General features: G+C 49.0%; 1 protein-coding gene across 3 annotated transcripts in view; it reads right to left on the reverse strand.

The window, feature by feature from the left end:
- Positions 1–1,693: 1,693 nt before the first annotated feature.
- SRL (sarcalumenin) overlaps positions 1,694–12,040 on the reverse strand; it is a 37,317-nt gene continuing 26,970 nt past the window's right edge. For all 3 annotated transcript variants that reach the window (XM_065924220.1, XM_065924223.1, XM_065924222.1), the window contains exons 4-6: positions 8,327–8,443; positions 6,452–6,685; positions 1,694–4,928 (exon numbers count right to left, since the gene is read on the reverse strand). In XM_065924220.1, the coding sequence (XP_065780292.1) occupies positions 4,117–4,928; positions 6,452–6,685; positions 8,327–8,443 (1,163 nt within the window). In that variant the 3' untranslated portion in view covers positions 1,694–4,116. The remainder of the gene's footprint in view (positions 4,929–6,451; positions 6,686–8,326; positions 8,444–12,040) is intronic.

Consider the following 12,040-nt stretch of genomic DNA (forward strand, 5'->3'; position numbering starts at 1 on the left):
GAAATAAAGCACATAAAGTACTCAATGTGGCACGGCACACAGCTGTTAAAATTAAGGCACTATCTTAAGGTAACCTTAAGAGTGGTAATGTCTGTAGGTCTATAGCCCAGTTCCTGGCACAGCGAGTGCTCTAGAAGTTGTTTCCCTTCCCCACTGACATCACGGTAAACCAGAGAAAGGCCCCACAGTGGAGGCAGACACAGAATATGTTCATTTATGTGTGTCACTTTTGCATCCTTCAGATAAGAGGTTGGTGCAAGCGATTCCTTCAGAACCTGTTCAATCCTCCTTTGCTGCATTGCTCTACTCTCGTTTTTCTGTTTCTCTTAGGTTTCTTTTTTTATTGCCTTTATGGTCTTCTAAAGAAAAATTCAAGTTTCTCTGGGCTAGGAAAGCTTGAGCTTATGTCACGGAAAGAGGAATTGGCTTTTAAAAAAAAGAGAGAGAGAGAAAGAGAAGTTGGCTTGAAATGTCTCAAGGCTCAGACTTTGGGATACACATGTAAAGCTTGGGGACAGCTGCGATGTCCTCCTTGGGCCAGATCTTCCTGGTTCTCCACCCTGGGTTGGGCACCCAGTTCACCCCACACACACATCTGCCTGCACATATGCTCCTGTGATCTGAAATCCTCACACTGTTCATACAATTACTTCACCACCCCAGACCCACATGTGTATCTGCTGAGTCGCTACACCCACACATAGACTTTACACACAAGTGTTTGTGTGTCCCTTATCCATACAGCTACCTGTAACCCCCAAATATTCAGGGGAGGCATACACGCAGGTGTAGACACCCCCTCCATTCACAGCGTCCCTCATGTCATCAGGCTGTGTTTAGAATGATCCTTGATTTTGCTTTCTGTATTTCACCCTTCTGATTTTCCTACCATCCTGACTGCAGACTTAATTTAAAGGTGGTCTCAGCTCCACCTTGGATATCACTACAGTCCCATGGTTACCCCAAATTTATTCAGTACTTTTCCCTAAACGTGACCATGAAGTTGCTCTGGCTGATCCTCATAAAAGGGACTTCAATGCCCATTTGCTTGCCCCATAAGCAGATTCAGAGCTGGGTGACTATGATGTGTCAATGAGGATCATCAGTTGTAACATATGTATTGTTGAGGGGGGCGTAGATAATGGGCAAGCCTTGTGGCGGGGGTGGGGGGGTGGGGGAGCATGTGGGAAACCTCTGCCTTCCTCTCAGTTTTTCTATAAACCGAAAAATGCCCTTAAAAAAGATTTGTCTTCCTTAAAATCAGTACATGCATGCGTGCTTGCTAAGTTGTTTCAGTCATGTCCCACTCTGCAACCCCATGGACTGTAGCCCACCAGACTCCTCCGTCCATGGGGATTCTCCAGGCAAGAATACTGGAGTGGATTGCCATGCCCTTCTCCAAGGGATCTTCCTGACCCAAAGATCTAACCCAGTTCTCTTATGTCTCCTGCATTGGCAGGCAGGTTCTTTACCACTAGACCACCTGGGAAGCCCTTCTACTCGATAAAAGGAAGAAAGAGTTTACACTGGGGACAGACCAGTGGTTAAGACTCTGCCTTCCAATGCAGAGGGTGTGCGTTTGATCCCTGGTCAGGGAACTAATAACTCACATGCCACAGGGTACAGCCAAAATTCTTTAAAATTTTTAAAAAAGAGATTACACAGGTTGGAGGCACCGAGACAGTACGAGGTGTTAAAGAGAGATGGGAACTTTATTGAGAGTTTCTCCCTGATGAACTCAGAATGGAAAGAGCACTGGAAAGATTCCACTTTGGAGAGAAACAGCAACTGTTCAGGCACAAACGTTCACAGATACTCCTCCTAGGGGATTCCTGACTCCCCACCCGGTTCCCCACAACCCCCCACCCCCACCCAAAGAGTCAGAATTCTGCTCGAAATCCACCTCCACAGAGCAGGACACCAAATAGCACTCAAAGCCCTGGCTGGTAGACAAGCCTGCGGGAAGTTAGAGAGAAGGGAAGTCAAGGGGTGAACAGCGGAAGAAAAGGAAAGAGAAAAAGAAGCTGAATGGAGAAAAGAAAAGGGGGGAAAGATCACTGATGATGTCACATGCACCCCCAGAAATATAAATACCGTATGAATGTGTTCATCTCATTCCAGCTGCTGCTCCCAAAGCAGTGCTGACCTCAGCAGCTACGACAATGCCCAGTTCTGCACTTTTTCTTCCCCTTCTGCGCTGAGAAAACAGAAATGCCCAAAGTAGCCGAGGGGGCGGAGGGGCATTAAGGAGCAAGGTGGGAGGGTAGCCCCTTGAGAGTGTAAAGGATGGCGAGATGAGGCCAGGGCTGGTTTTGAATGAGAAGGAAGCAGCTCCTCGGGTGTGGTCACCAGGCTCCTCGGATGCCCCTGCAGACTTGTCTTCTCTGGTCGACTCTGTCCTTAGAAACATGTCCCGGAGGCGGTGGGGCCTCTGGTCTTCTTGTGGGAGGTTCTAGATCCTCCAAAGGAGCCAGAAGAAGCAGCCTCTGAGGCAGCACGTGCCAGAGTGCTGATAATTCCAAGAAACTCAAGGAATTCCAGACTGCAGATCTCTATGTGAGTCTAACGTGGCCATCAAAGTGCCAGTTTGTTTCCTCTGCCTGACCCTCAAGGCACTTCTCCCTCTGCCTTTGTCTTGGCTTTCCCTTGGGTCTGGGGGACTCTCTGGTGCCGGCGGGGCCTCTTGGGGAAGTCCCCCAAGACAGCTCACTCCCAGGACAGACAGAAGGAGGCCCTGGGCTGGGGGGGAAGGGGCAGCCAGGCTGGGTCCCCTAGACTTAGATTCATCACCCACCCATCTTCTATCAAAAGGCTTGTCCCCTCCACGTTCTCCCCTCCATGCCCCGCCCCTCCGTCCCCCCCCTGCCCTCTGAGGGGGCATACCAGGCAGGCAGGACTCTCACCGCTTGCTCCTCCTCTGTGCCCTCGGGCAACTGTCATCTCCCTAATCTCTCTTGGACAGCGTAACACACACACATTCACACTCATTGGTACTGGAAGGCCAGGCGCCCCTGCTATGCGCTCGGTGGGCATCAGCATCAAGTTCAGGTGGGAAACTGACAGTCAGGCCTGGGTTGCCAGCGGCACCGAGTGGCTGGTGCTGCTTCTGACTCCCCAGAAATTATGCCGAGTTTCGAGCATTGATGCATCAGGGAATGGAGAAGCGAAAGGAAAAGCCGTGTGATGAAAACCAGGAAGAAACGACTCCTGTGCCGAGTGTCTCCATGGAGAAGCTGTGGCAACAGCAGGAGCAAGCTCTCCACTGTCCCCTCTGAAACCCAAAGCCTTTGGGGTCTGAGTTTTCCAAGACATGCAATAGACAAAGACACACTGCAAACCGATTAACCCTCTGAGCCCTGCCGGGACTCTCACTGAAGTCACTTTCAACAAGGAAATGACCTGAACACGTGGAACATTCACCCTCCTCCTGGGGCCGAGAAAGGGACCGAGCTTCCGGCTGGCTTAGAAGGTGCCAGAGAACTGGCCTGGGGAGCGCTTGTTCTCTCTCAGTGTCCTGGTATCCCAAACCATTCCCTGCCCCTTGAAGAAACGGGGAAGAGGGCCCGGGGGTAGGCGCAACACCCAGGTTGATTGAGACCCAAGAGATCGTCTCCTGTGAAGCCAACCCAAGCTCAGGAGGCAGACGAGGGCTGGGAACAGACAGAAGACTGTGTGGAAGGCAGCCACGTGCACGGAGCAGACAGCCCTGCAGAACTCAAGTCTTCTCTAGCCTCTCAGCTGATCAGGAAAAAAGGAACTTCAGCTGCTTTTAGCCTGTGTGATGCTTGTTAATTCAGTTTACACTAGAGTTTAGCTGCTCTCTGTCCCCCCACCCACCAAAGAGAGGGGACCCTGGAAAAGCAGGTGTGGCCTGACATGCCTCAATCAGGCCCCTACTTGAAGCAACAAGACAAGCAGGCCCTAATTCACAGTTTCCACTCCCCAACTCGACCCACCCCTTCCCCCACCACTGGCCTCAATTAACTCCCGTCTCCAATGCGCAACAGTTGCTGCCAGTGTGGCTCAAAGGGTTAATAAACCAGGACTTCTCGGACAGTCAGGACACAAGCTCATTCACCAAAGACGACGGGAGCCCGAGAATGGCAACATGGCCACCTAGGGTTTCTTATAACGGTTCTTTGGGGTCTCGCCACACCCTGTCTTGTCACAGTTGAGAGCACCTGGGTTCTTCCCCAGCCCGAGGCTGCCCAGGAGGCTGGGGAGCTCCTGGGTGATGGCCCGTTCAATCTTATCCAGAAAGCAGCCTCCCATGTAGGAGCACTGCTGGGACAGGAGCTTGAAACTGGAGATGGGGTTGATGCCAAAGAAGTCCTTGTAGGCCTCGCGGTGGGGAAGGTCAAACTTGCTGACATTGGTCTTGGCCAGGATGGTCTTGAAGATGTAGAATTTATCAGGGTCTTCCACGATGTCCTTAAAGACCAGCTCCCCATCACTGAAAAAGGTCATCTTCTCTTTGTACGTCTGCAAGTAGCGGTCCACGAGGAGGGCGTGAATGCGGACCCGGATGGCGTGCTGGCGGATGAAGGCGATCTTGTTCTCCAGCCTGTTCTCAATCACCTGGTTCAGGTCCTCCAGGAGGGAGATCTCTTCCCTGAGAAACAGGTCCCGGTGGGTGTCGGGCTTGTAGTCGTAGGGCCAGAAGGAGCTGACGTACACCCGTGGAGGCTCTGTGACGTTGATGAGCGGGGCCAGGCTCCAGAAGAGGGCCCCGTACACCCTCATGAGCATCTGCGTGGCGAGGTTGTCGGCCTTGTTCAGGATGATCCTTATCTGGGACTCGCGCCCCTTCAGCTGGCGGAAGAGCATCTCCAGCTCCAGACCCACATCCAGCTTGGTGGGGTCGAAGACGATGAAGATGAGGTCCGCTCTGTCGATGAACCACTGGCACACGTCGTTGAAGGGGTAGCCTTGGGGAGAGGGAGCAAGAAGTCAGGCTGGGCAGACCCCACCCACCCCCAGGCCCCCCTGCCCCTCCTTCCGGAACCAGACCATTCTGTGGCTTTGAAGGGACTAAGAACATCAGGGATTTTCTGGGTTTCTGAAGACTTTTAAAGAATTCATTACACATCTCCTGCTCCTTGTCAGCCCTCAACCAAGAACGACCTGGGGAAATGTCCTTGTGGTCCAGTGGTTAGGACTCCACACTTTCACTGCTGAGGCCTCAGGTTCAATCCCTGGTTGGGGAACTAAGATCCTGCAAACTGTGTGGTACAGCAAAAAAAAAAAAAAAAAAAAAACCCAAAAATGGCCTGATTCTTGTTTTAATCCACAGTGGAATTCAAGGCTCCAGGAAAACAAAACAATTCTGCCAAATGGAGATTTTCCCACTGCTTGAAAAGATCTGGGGCAGTGGCAAAGATGTTAAAGGAAATAAGTCAGGGAATTAGAAGGAATAAAAGAGAGGGTGCATCACTTACGGGAAATAAATGTGGACCTGCCATTGAGACCTGGACTAGAATTTGGGCTCCATCACTAACCAACTGAAAATTAAATGCTTCTAAGCCTTACCATTTTAGTTGAAAAATGACAAAAAGAACAATACCACCTAAGGTGATATAAAGATTATGATGTTGCTAGAAACACAGGCAAGCACTGAACTAAAACTTCCATCCAGTCACAGGGTAGGTGCTCAATACATCCTAATTCCTTTAATTTATTTCCAAAATGGGAGGAGTAGGGATACCTGTCTTGAAATGTTTCTACAATGATCAACCAATAACACATGAAAATTATCCAGTGCGTTAGAAGAGTGCAATAAAGGTTAATTTATTACTATAATTATTAGCAATAATATTATTATTAGCTATAAAATAGGATCTGGTTATAACAAAATGAGAGTTACAACCATAAACTGAGATCCACCATCTGTTCATCTATTCTGACAAACACCCTGTTATGACTCATCTCTGCAGATGGCGCTGCGTCATGGTGACATTCAGTGGCACTCCCCTGCCACCTGAAGGCAAGCGGGGCTTTGGAAAGTCTGAGACAGGATTGTGTTGAAGCAGGTCTGGCAAAGCAGATATTGGGACCAGGATGAGTTGAAGGTCAGGTTTAACCCAGACCCACGTTAGCCAGAGGTCAAGTGCACCTGGACAGGGATCCAATCAGTCCAGGCCCTTGATCACCTGGACAGCTTGTGCATCCCAAAGACACAGCAGGGACCTCAAGGAGCTCCGGGCAAGAAGCCCAGCCCTCCCCCCAGCAAGATGCTGACGGCCTCCAAACCAGACCATTCCTCAAGGAAGTAAAAGGATGAGGTACCCACACCTAGGAGGCCCCACAGTGATGACAAAGAAAAGGCCGGAAGCAAAGAATGCATCCCCAAGTCTTGGCCAACGCTGGTCTCCCCCGGTCTGCCTACCACCCTCTGCCTTGAACAGTTTCCTAAGACAGAACTCATGCTGTTCAGAAATGAGTGTTAAATTACCTCTTTCTTGCTGCTTGCGGTTCTCAATGATGCCTGGTGTATCCACAAATGTGACCCGCTCCAGGAGCTTGTGGGGAACCTCAATGCCGATCAGCTTCTCCAGGAAATTCTGGCCAAACTTCTCGAGGGGTGAGAAGGACCGGGCGCTGTCAGCAGCCATGACGATGCCCTCGATGGTCTTCAGCTTGGGCCCGTGCATGAGGACTGTGAACTCCGAGGTGGTGGGCTCGGCGCCTGCACACACAGGTTAGAAGGGACACAGGCATCTCACATCACAGCAACACAAAAGGAGGCACAGGAGAGACTACTGGGGGTGGGTGGTGGAGGAATGGAATTTAGTGTTTATTTATTTTGATTTTTTGGCCATGGCGCCTGGCTTGCAGGATCTTAGTTCCCCAGCAGGAAAAGTGCCGAGTCCTAACCATTTGACAACCAGGGAATTCCCTCTCCTGCACTTTCTGTCTCTATGAATTTGATGACTCTAGGGACCTCATATAAGTGAAATCATACGATATCTGCCGTTTTATGTCTAGCTTATTTCACTTAGCATGTCTTCAAGATTCAGTCATGTTGTGGCATGTGTCAGAAACTAATTCCTTTTCAAGGCTGAATAATATTCCCTTGTACAGATGGAATGAACACATGTTTTTTACCCATCATCAGTTGATGGATATTTGGGTTGTTTCTACCTCTTAGCCATAGCAAATAACGCTGCTGTGAACATGGGTATAACTGCCAGTTTCTTGCACATAATTTTCATTACTATATTGAAGATGTGTATGAATATTTTTGTTTTTCTTTTTTTAATCTGCCAGATCCTATTTTTTTAATTGAAATGTAACTGACTTACGATATCGTGTTAGATTCAGGTGTACAACAATGTGATCCATTATTTTCATACATTAAGAAATGATCTCTACAGTAAGTCCAGTTACCATCTGTCACCATACGAAGTTACTAGTGTTGTTTTCTATATTCCCTGTGCCATACACTGGGCTTCTCTGATAGCTCAGTTGGTAAAGAATCTGCCTGCAATGCAGGAGACCCCAGTTCGATTGCTGGGTCGGGAATATCCACTGGAGAAGAAATAGGCTACCCACTCCAGTATTCTTGGGTTTTCCTTGTGGCTCAGCTGGTAAAGAATCTGCCCACAATGCGGGAGACCTGGGTTCAATTCGTGGGTTGGGAAGATCCCCTGGAGAAGGGAGGGGCTACCTACTCCAGTATTCTAGCCTAGAGAATTCCATGGACTGTATGGTCCATGGGGTCACAAAGGGTCAGACACAACTGAGCGACTTTCACTTTCACTTATGCCATACATTTGTTGCTGTTCAATCACTAATTCATGTCCAACTCTGCAACCCCATGGACTGTAGCTGACCAGGATCCTCTGTCCATGGGGTTCTCCAGGCAAGAAAACTGGAGGGGCTTGCCGTTTCCTTCTCCAAAGGCTTTTTCTGGACCAGGGATCAAACCTGAATCTCCTACATTGGCAGGAGGATTCTTTACCACTGAGCCACCAGGGAAACCCTATATTAATGCTATACTGTAATTTAAAAAAATAAAATTTCCTGTGTAGTCAAATACTTTTAACTCATTTCTGATTTTACATATATATATATATATATATATATATATATATCTCTTTTTAAACTAATGTAACCCCTTTAAATCTTTGTTTATTGAATCACAGATATCTCACTGATCTCCAGGTTTTTCCCCATGGCATTACAGCTTAAGTTTAGTGGGTACAGGATCTCTTCCCTGGTACTTTGTGCCATACACTACAGCCCCTAAATGTTTCATTTTTTTCACAATGCTTTTTACATGTGACATTGAAATGCCAACAGGCACACACGACAGTCACACTGTTACCTGTGTAGAGCTGGTAGCGAGTGTTTTCCAAGCCAAGGAGGTAGTTGATCATGGTGGATTTGCCAACGCTCCATGGCCCCAGGAACAAGACCATCGGCTTGGATGTGATCTCCCCATCTGTGGGCAGCAGGGACAAGACATGGACATGAACTCAAAGCTCTTCACTGTGGAGGGACAGGATTCTTCACTTTGTGCCTCAGACAGTCCATCAGGAGCTGTGGGTTTCTACCCTGGACCGTAGAACATGGCATGGTCAGGAGCATGTCTTGTTCTATGTTAGTGTGATGACCCAGTTAGCACCCAAGAGAATACAGCATTTGGACTGTGGCACACCAGCATTTGGACCACGCACAGACCCACAGCACACCAGCCCCCGAGAGGGAGGGATCCACTGAGGTCAACAAACACTGACTCAGACCTCACACTGGGGGAGACCTTCAGGCTCAGATCTGGGAACGCACCATTCATAGGAGGGGCAGGAGAGAGCAGTTACCAAGGAGAGGCTAAAACGCCGCTACCTGGATTGGTTACAGAAGTCATGGAAGAGGTTTATACCCTCTGGGATGGTCTGGACCCGGGTGCTGCCTGCCCCCTACCTCCCTCTGCTTAGCTGCACCTCCCAACACCCCTCCTCAGGCTCAGCCCAAGCCGGGCAACAGGGCCGGTCTCAAATGTCAGCCTCTAAAGTCCATGACGCGTTTGCCAGTGTCCAAGACCAAGCACTGACTCGGCAATTCTCGGGTTCTTGTCCCATGTTGGGGAGAACACCCTGCCTGGGCCTCTCCAGTGTGGGTCCCTGAGAAGAAAAAGCAGAATTTTCCAGTGCTTTCAAAACCCAGGGATGGGGAGGGGACAGTGAGAGGCTTTCCACATGGGAGATTCACAGTCTCCTGTTGCAGACTTCCAGCCCTTAGGGCACATAGAGTTGGCCATGCACAGCTTTTTTTTTTTTGGCCCTGCAGCGAGGCATGTGGGATCTTAGTTTCCAGATCAGGGCTCAAACCCGCACCTGCTGCATTGGAATCATGGAGTCTTAACCACTGGATCACCAGCTTAGTACCTAAAGTTCTCCAGACATCTTAGCCCCGCTGAACCTGGCAGGCAAGGCCTCAACACAGGAGGCACTGTGGTGGTTTTTTTTTTTTTGTTTCTTTCAGTTATTTTTTAAAATGTTAATTGATTTCATTTCTTGATTCAAAAATCAGAAGTATAAAAACGTATACAGAGAAGAGTCTCCCGTCCATGTCCTCAAGCTGCTTAGGCTGTGTGTCCTCCCAGATATTTGAATGCACGTGTGAGACCACATCTGGTATTCCTATCTCTTTAAGAATTTCCCAAAGTTCGTTGTGAGATCAAACCAGTCAATCCTAAAGGAAATCAATGACGAATATTCATTGGAAGAACTGATGTTGAAGCTGAAGCTCCAGTACTCTGGCCACCTGATGCAAACAGTCAACTCACTGGAAAACACCCTGATGCTGGGAAAGATTGAGGGCAGGAGCAGAAGGGATGGGTGAGGATGAGACAGTTGGGTGGCATCACCAACTCAATGGACATGAGTTTGAGCAAACTCCGGGAGATGGTGAAGGACAAGGAAGCCTGGCATGCAGCAGTCCATGGAGTCAAAAAGAGTCAGACATGACTTAATGACTGAAGAACAACCCCTGGCTGGGGTGCAGGAAGGAACAGGAGGGAGGGGGGTGGGGGTGGCAGGAATCCCCAGTCACAGCCACAGAGATCCTACAAGGAGCATCTTTTTCCCCGGCCCAGGCCCCACTAAGGGGAACCTGGCCTTCCAGCTCCCCTGCAAGACCACCTCGCCGGTGTTCCCAGCTGCTGTTCCCGCTCCCTGCAGCAGGGGGCGGCACTGGCACATGCAGGAGGCTACAGGTGCGGCACCCAGGAGGGAGGTCACAGGAGGATGACCCTGGGCTCCGAAGAGCCTGGACACTGGCAAGAGAAGAGGGGAGAGGCGGGGCGCCTGAACAGAGAGATCAGGCCCCGGGGACGCCCTCTCTGCAGAGTGCCATCCCCATGGGCCGCCTGCCTGCCATCTCTGGCCTGCACATTCTGAGAAGCCTGCAAAGGAATGGTCAAACAAGGAGGAGATGGAGGAAGTTACAGCTCCTAATTCCAGCCTGTGTGGCCTGGGCAGCCCAGCGTTTCTCTGGGCCTCTGGTCTGCCTTCTGTAAAGCAGGGATGAGGAAGGCCCTACAACACTCTGCTCCCTGCACAGCGTCACAGGAGACGATGCAGAAACAGCCAACTAACACAGGAAGGGACGTGCAATTTCACTCCCTGCTCAAAAGCAAATTAGATTCCCGTCTCAGGCTGGGTCGTATTGGGAGACTGGGATTGGCATATATACACTAGTGCAGTGTGCATGTGTGCATGGTCAGTTCCTCAGTCCTGTCCAACTCTTTGTGACCCCATGGACTGTAGCCCACCAGGCTCCTCTGTCCATGGAATTCTCCAGGCAAGACTACTGGAATGGGCTACCATTTTCTCCTCCAAGGCATCTTTCTGACACAGGAAACAAACCCATGTCTCCTGTGTCCCCTACATAGGCAGGAGGATTCTTTACCACTGCGCCACCTGGGAAGCCTATAAACTATGTTAAAATAGATAACTAATGAGAACCTACTATATAGTATAGAGATGTCTACTCAGTGCTCTGTGGAGACCTAAATGGGCAGGAAATCCAAAAAAAGAGGGAATCTATGTGTATGTACGGCTGATTCACTTTGTTGATTCACTTATACAGTAAAAACTAACAGCATTGTAAAGCAACTATATTCCAGTATAACATTTTTAATTAAATTAAATTTTTAAAAAAGAAAGGTGATCAAAGGTGAAACAGGAATTTTTCTGCCGCCCCTTTAAAAAACAACAACTACAACAATAATAGCAATTAGATGTCATTGTCAACAGGTTTCCAAGACAAGAGACACTTTAAAGTGGCCTTGCTGGGAAGCAACGAGAACTCTGTCCTGTTGCTGCGGTACACAGAGGACAACCTAAGGCAACTGGGCAACAACTATCAGAATGCTGAATTCCAGCATTATTTAAAAAAAAAAAAAAACATATCCTACAAATAAACTTGTGTGAAATATGGAACAACTGTAGCAGTGTCTGTAACACTCTGAAAAGGGAACGAGGCAAACGCCCAGTGGTTCATCAACAGGGTATGCTATCTAAGGTGGTGGGCTCCCAAAGACCAGAAAGAGTAATTGTGTGCTGTGATCCCATCTTTGTAAAACAGAGGAAAAGACACCCATGGGCATGAAAGCAGAGTGCTGTCTGGAAGCTCTGATGAGAAACCGTAGCCGCGTGCGTCTCTGAGAGTGGAATCAGAGAGACTGGAAATCAAGATAGGGATTTTTTAAATGTTTTCAATTTATACTATTTTGCACAGAAATATTTTTGGTTGCCAGTTTATCTTATTTTTTTTAATGATTTTGAAAATCAATTTTTAAAAGAATCCAGACCCACGGGAAGTGGACAGGGGAGAGAAGACTCAATCTGTAAGTGAATGAGGAGCCCCATGGGGGCTTGGAGCACAGCAGTAAGGGAAGTTGGCATCTTTTGGAAACCCAAACTGCACTCAAGAATCTCACAGAGGAAACGTAAATCCCTGTGTAGATCAAGGGCACACCTGCTGGGAAAGGCTGGCCCTTGTCACTGAGGTCTCCGCCCCCCCCCCCCCAACCTCG

Source organism: Muntiacus reevesi, chromosome 2 (genome assembly GCF_963930625.1).
Source record: "Muntiacus reevesi chromosome 2, mMunRee1.1, whole genome shotgun sequence".
In the NCBI taxonomy this organism is placed as follows: Eukaryota; Metazoa; Chordata; class Mammalia; order Artiodactyla; family Cervidae; genus Muntiacus; species Muntiacus reevesi.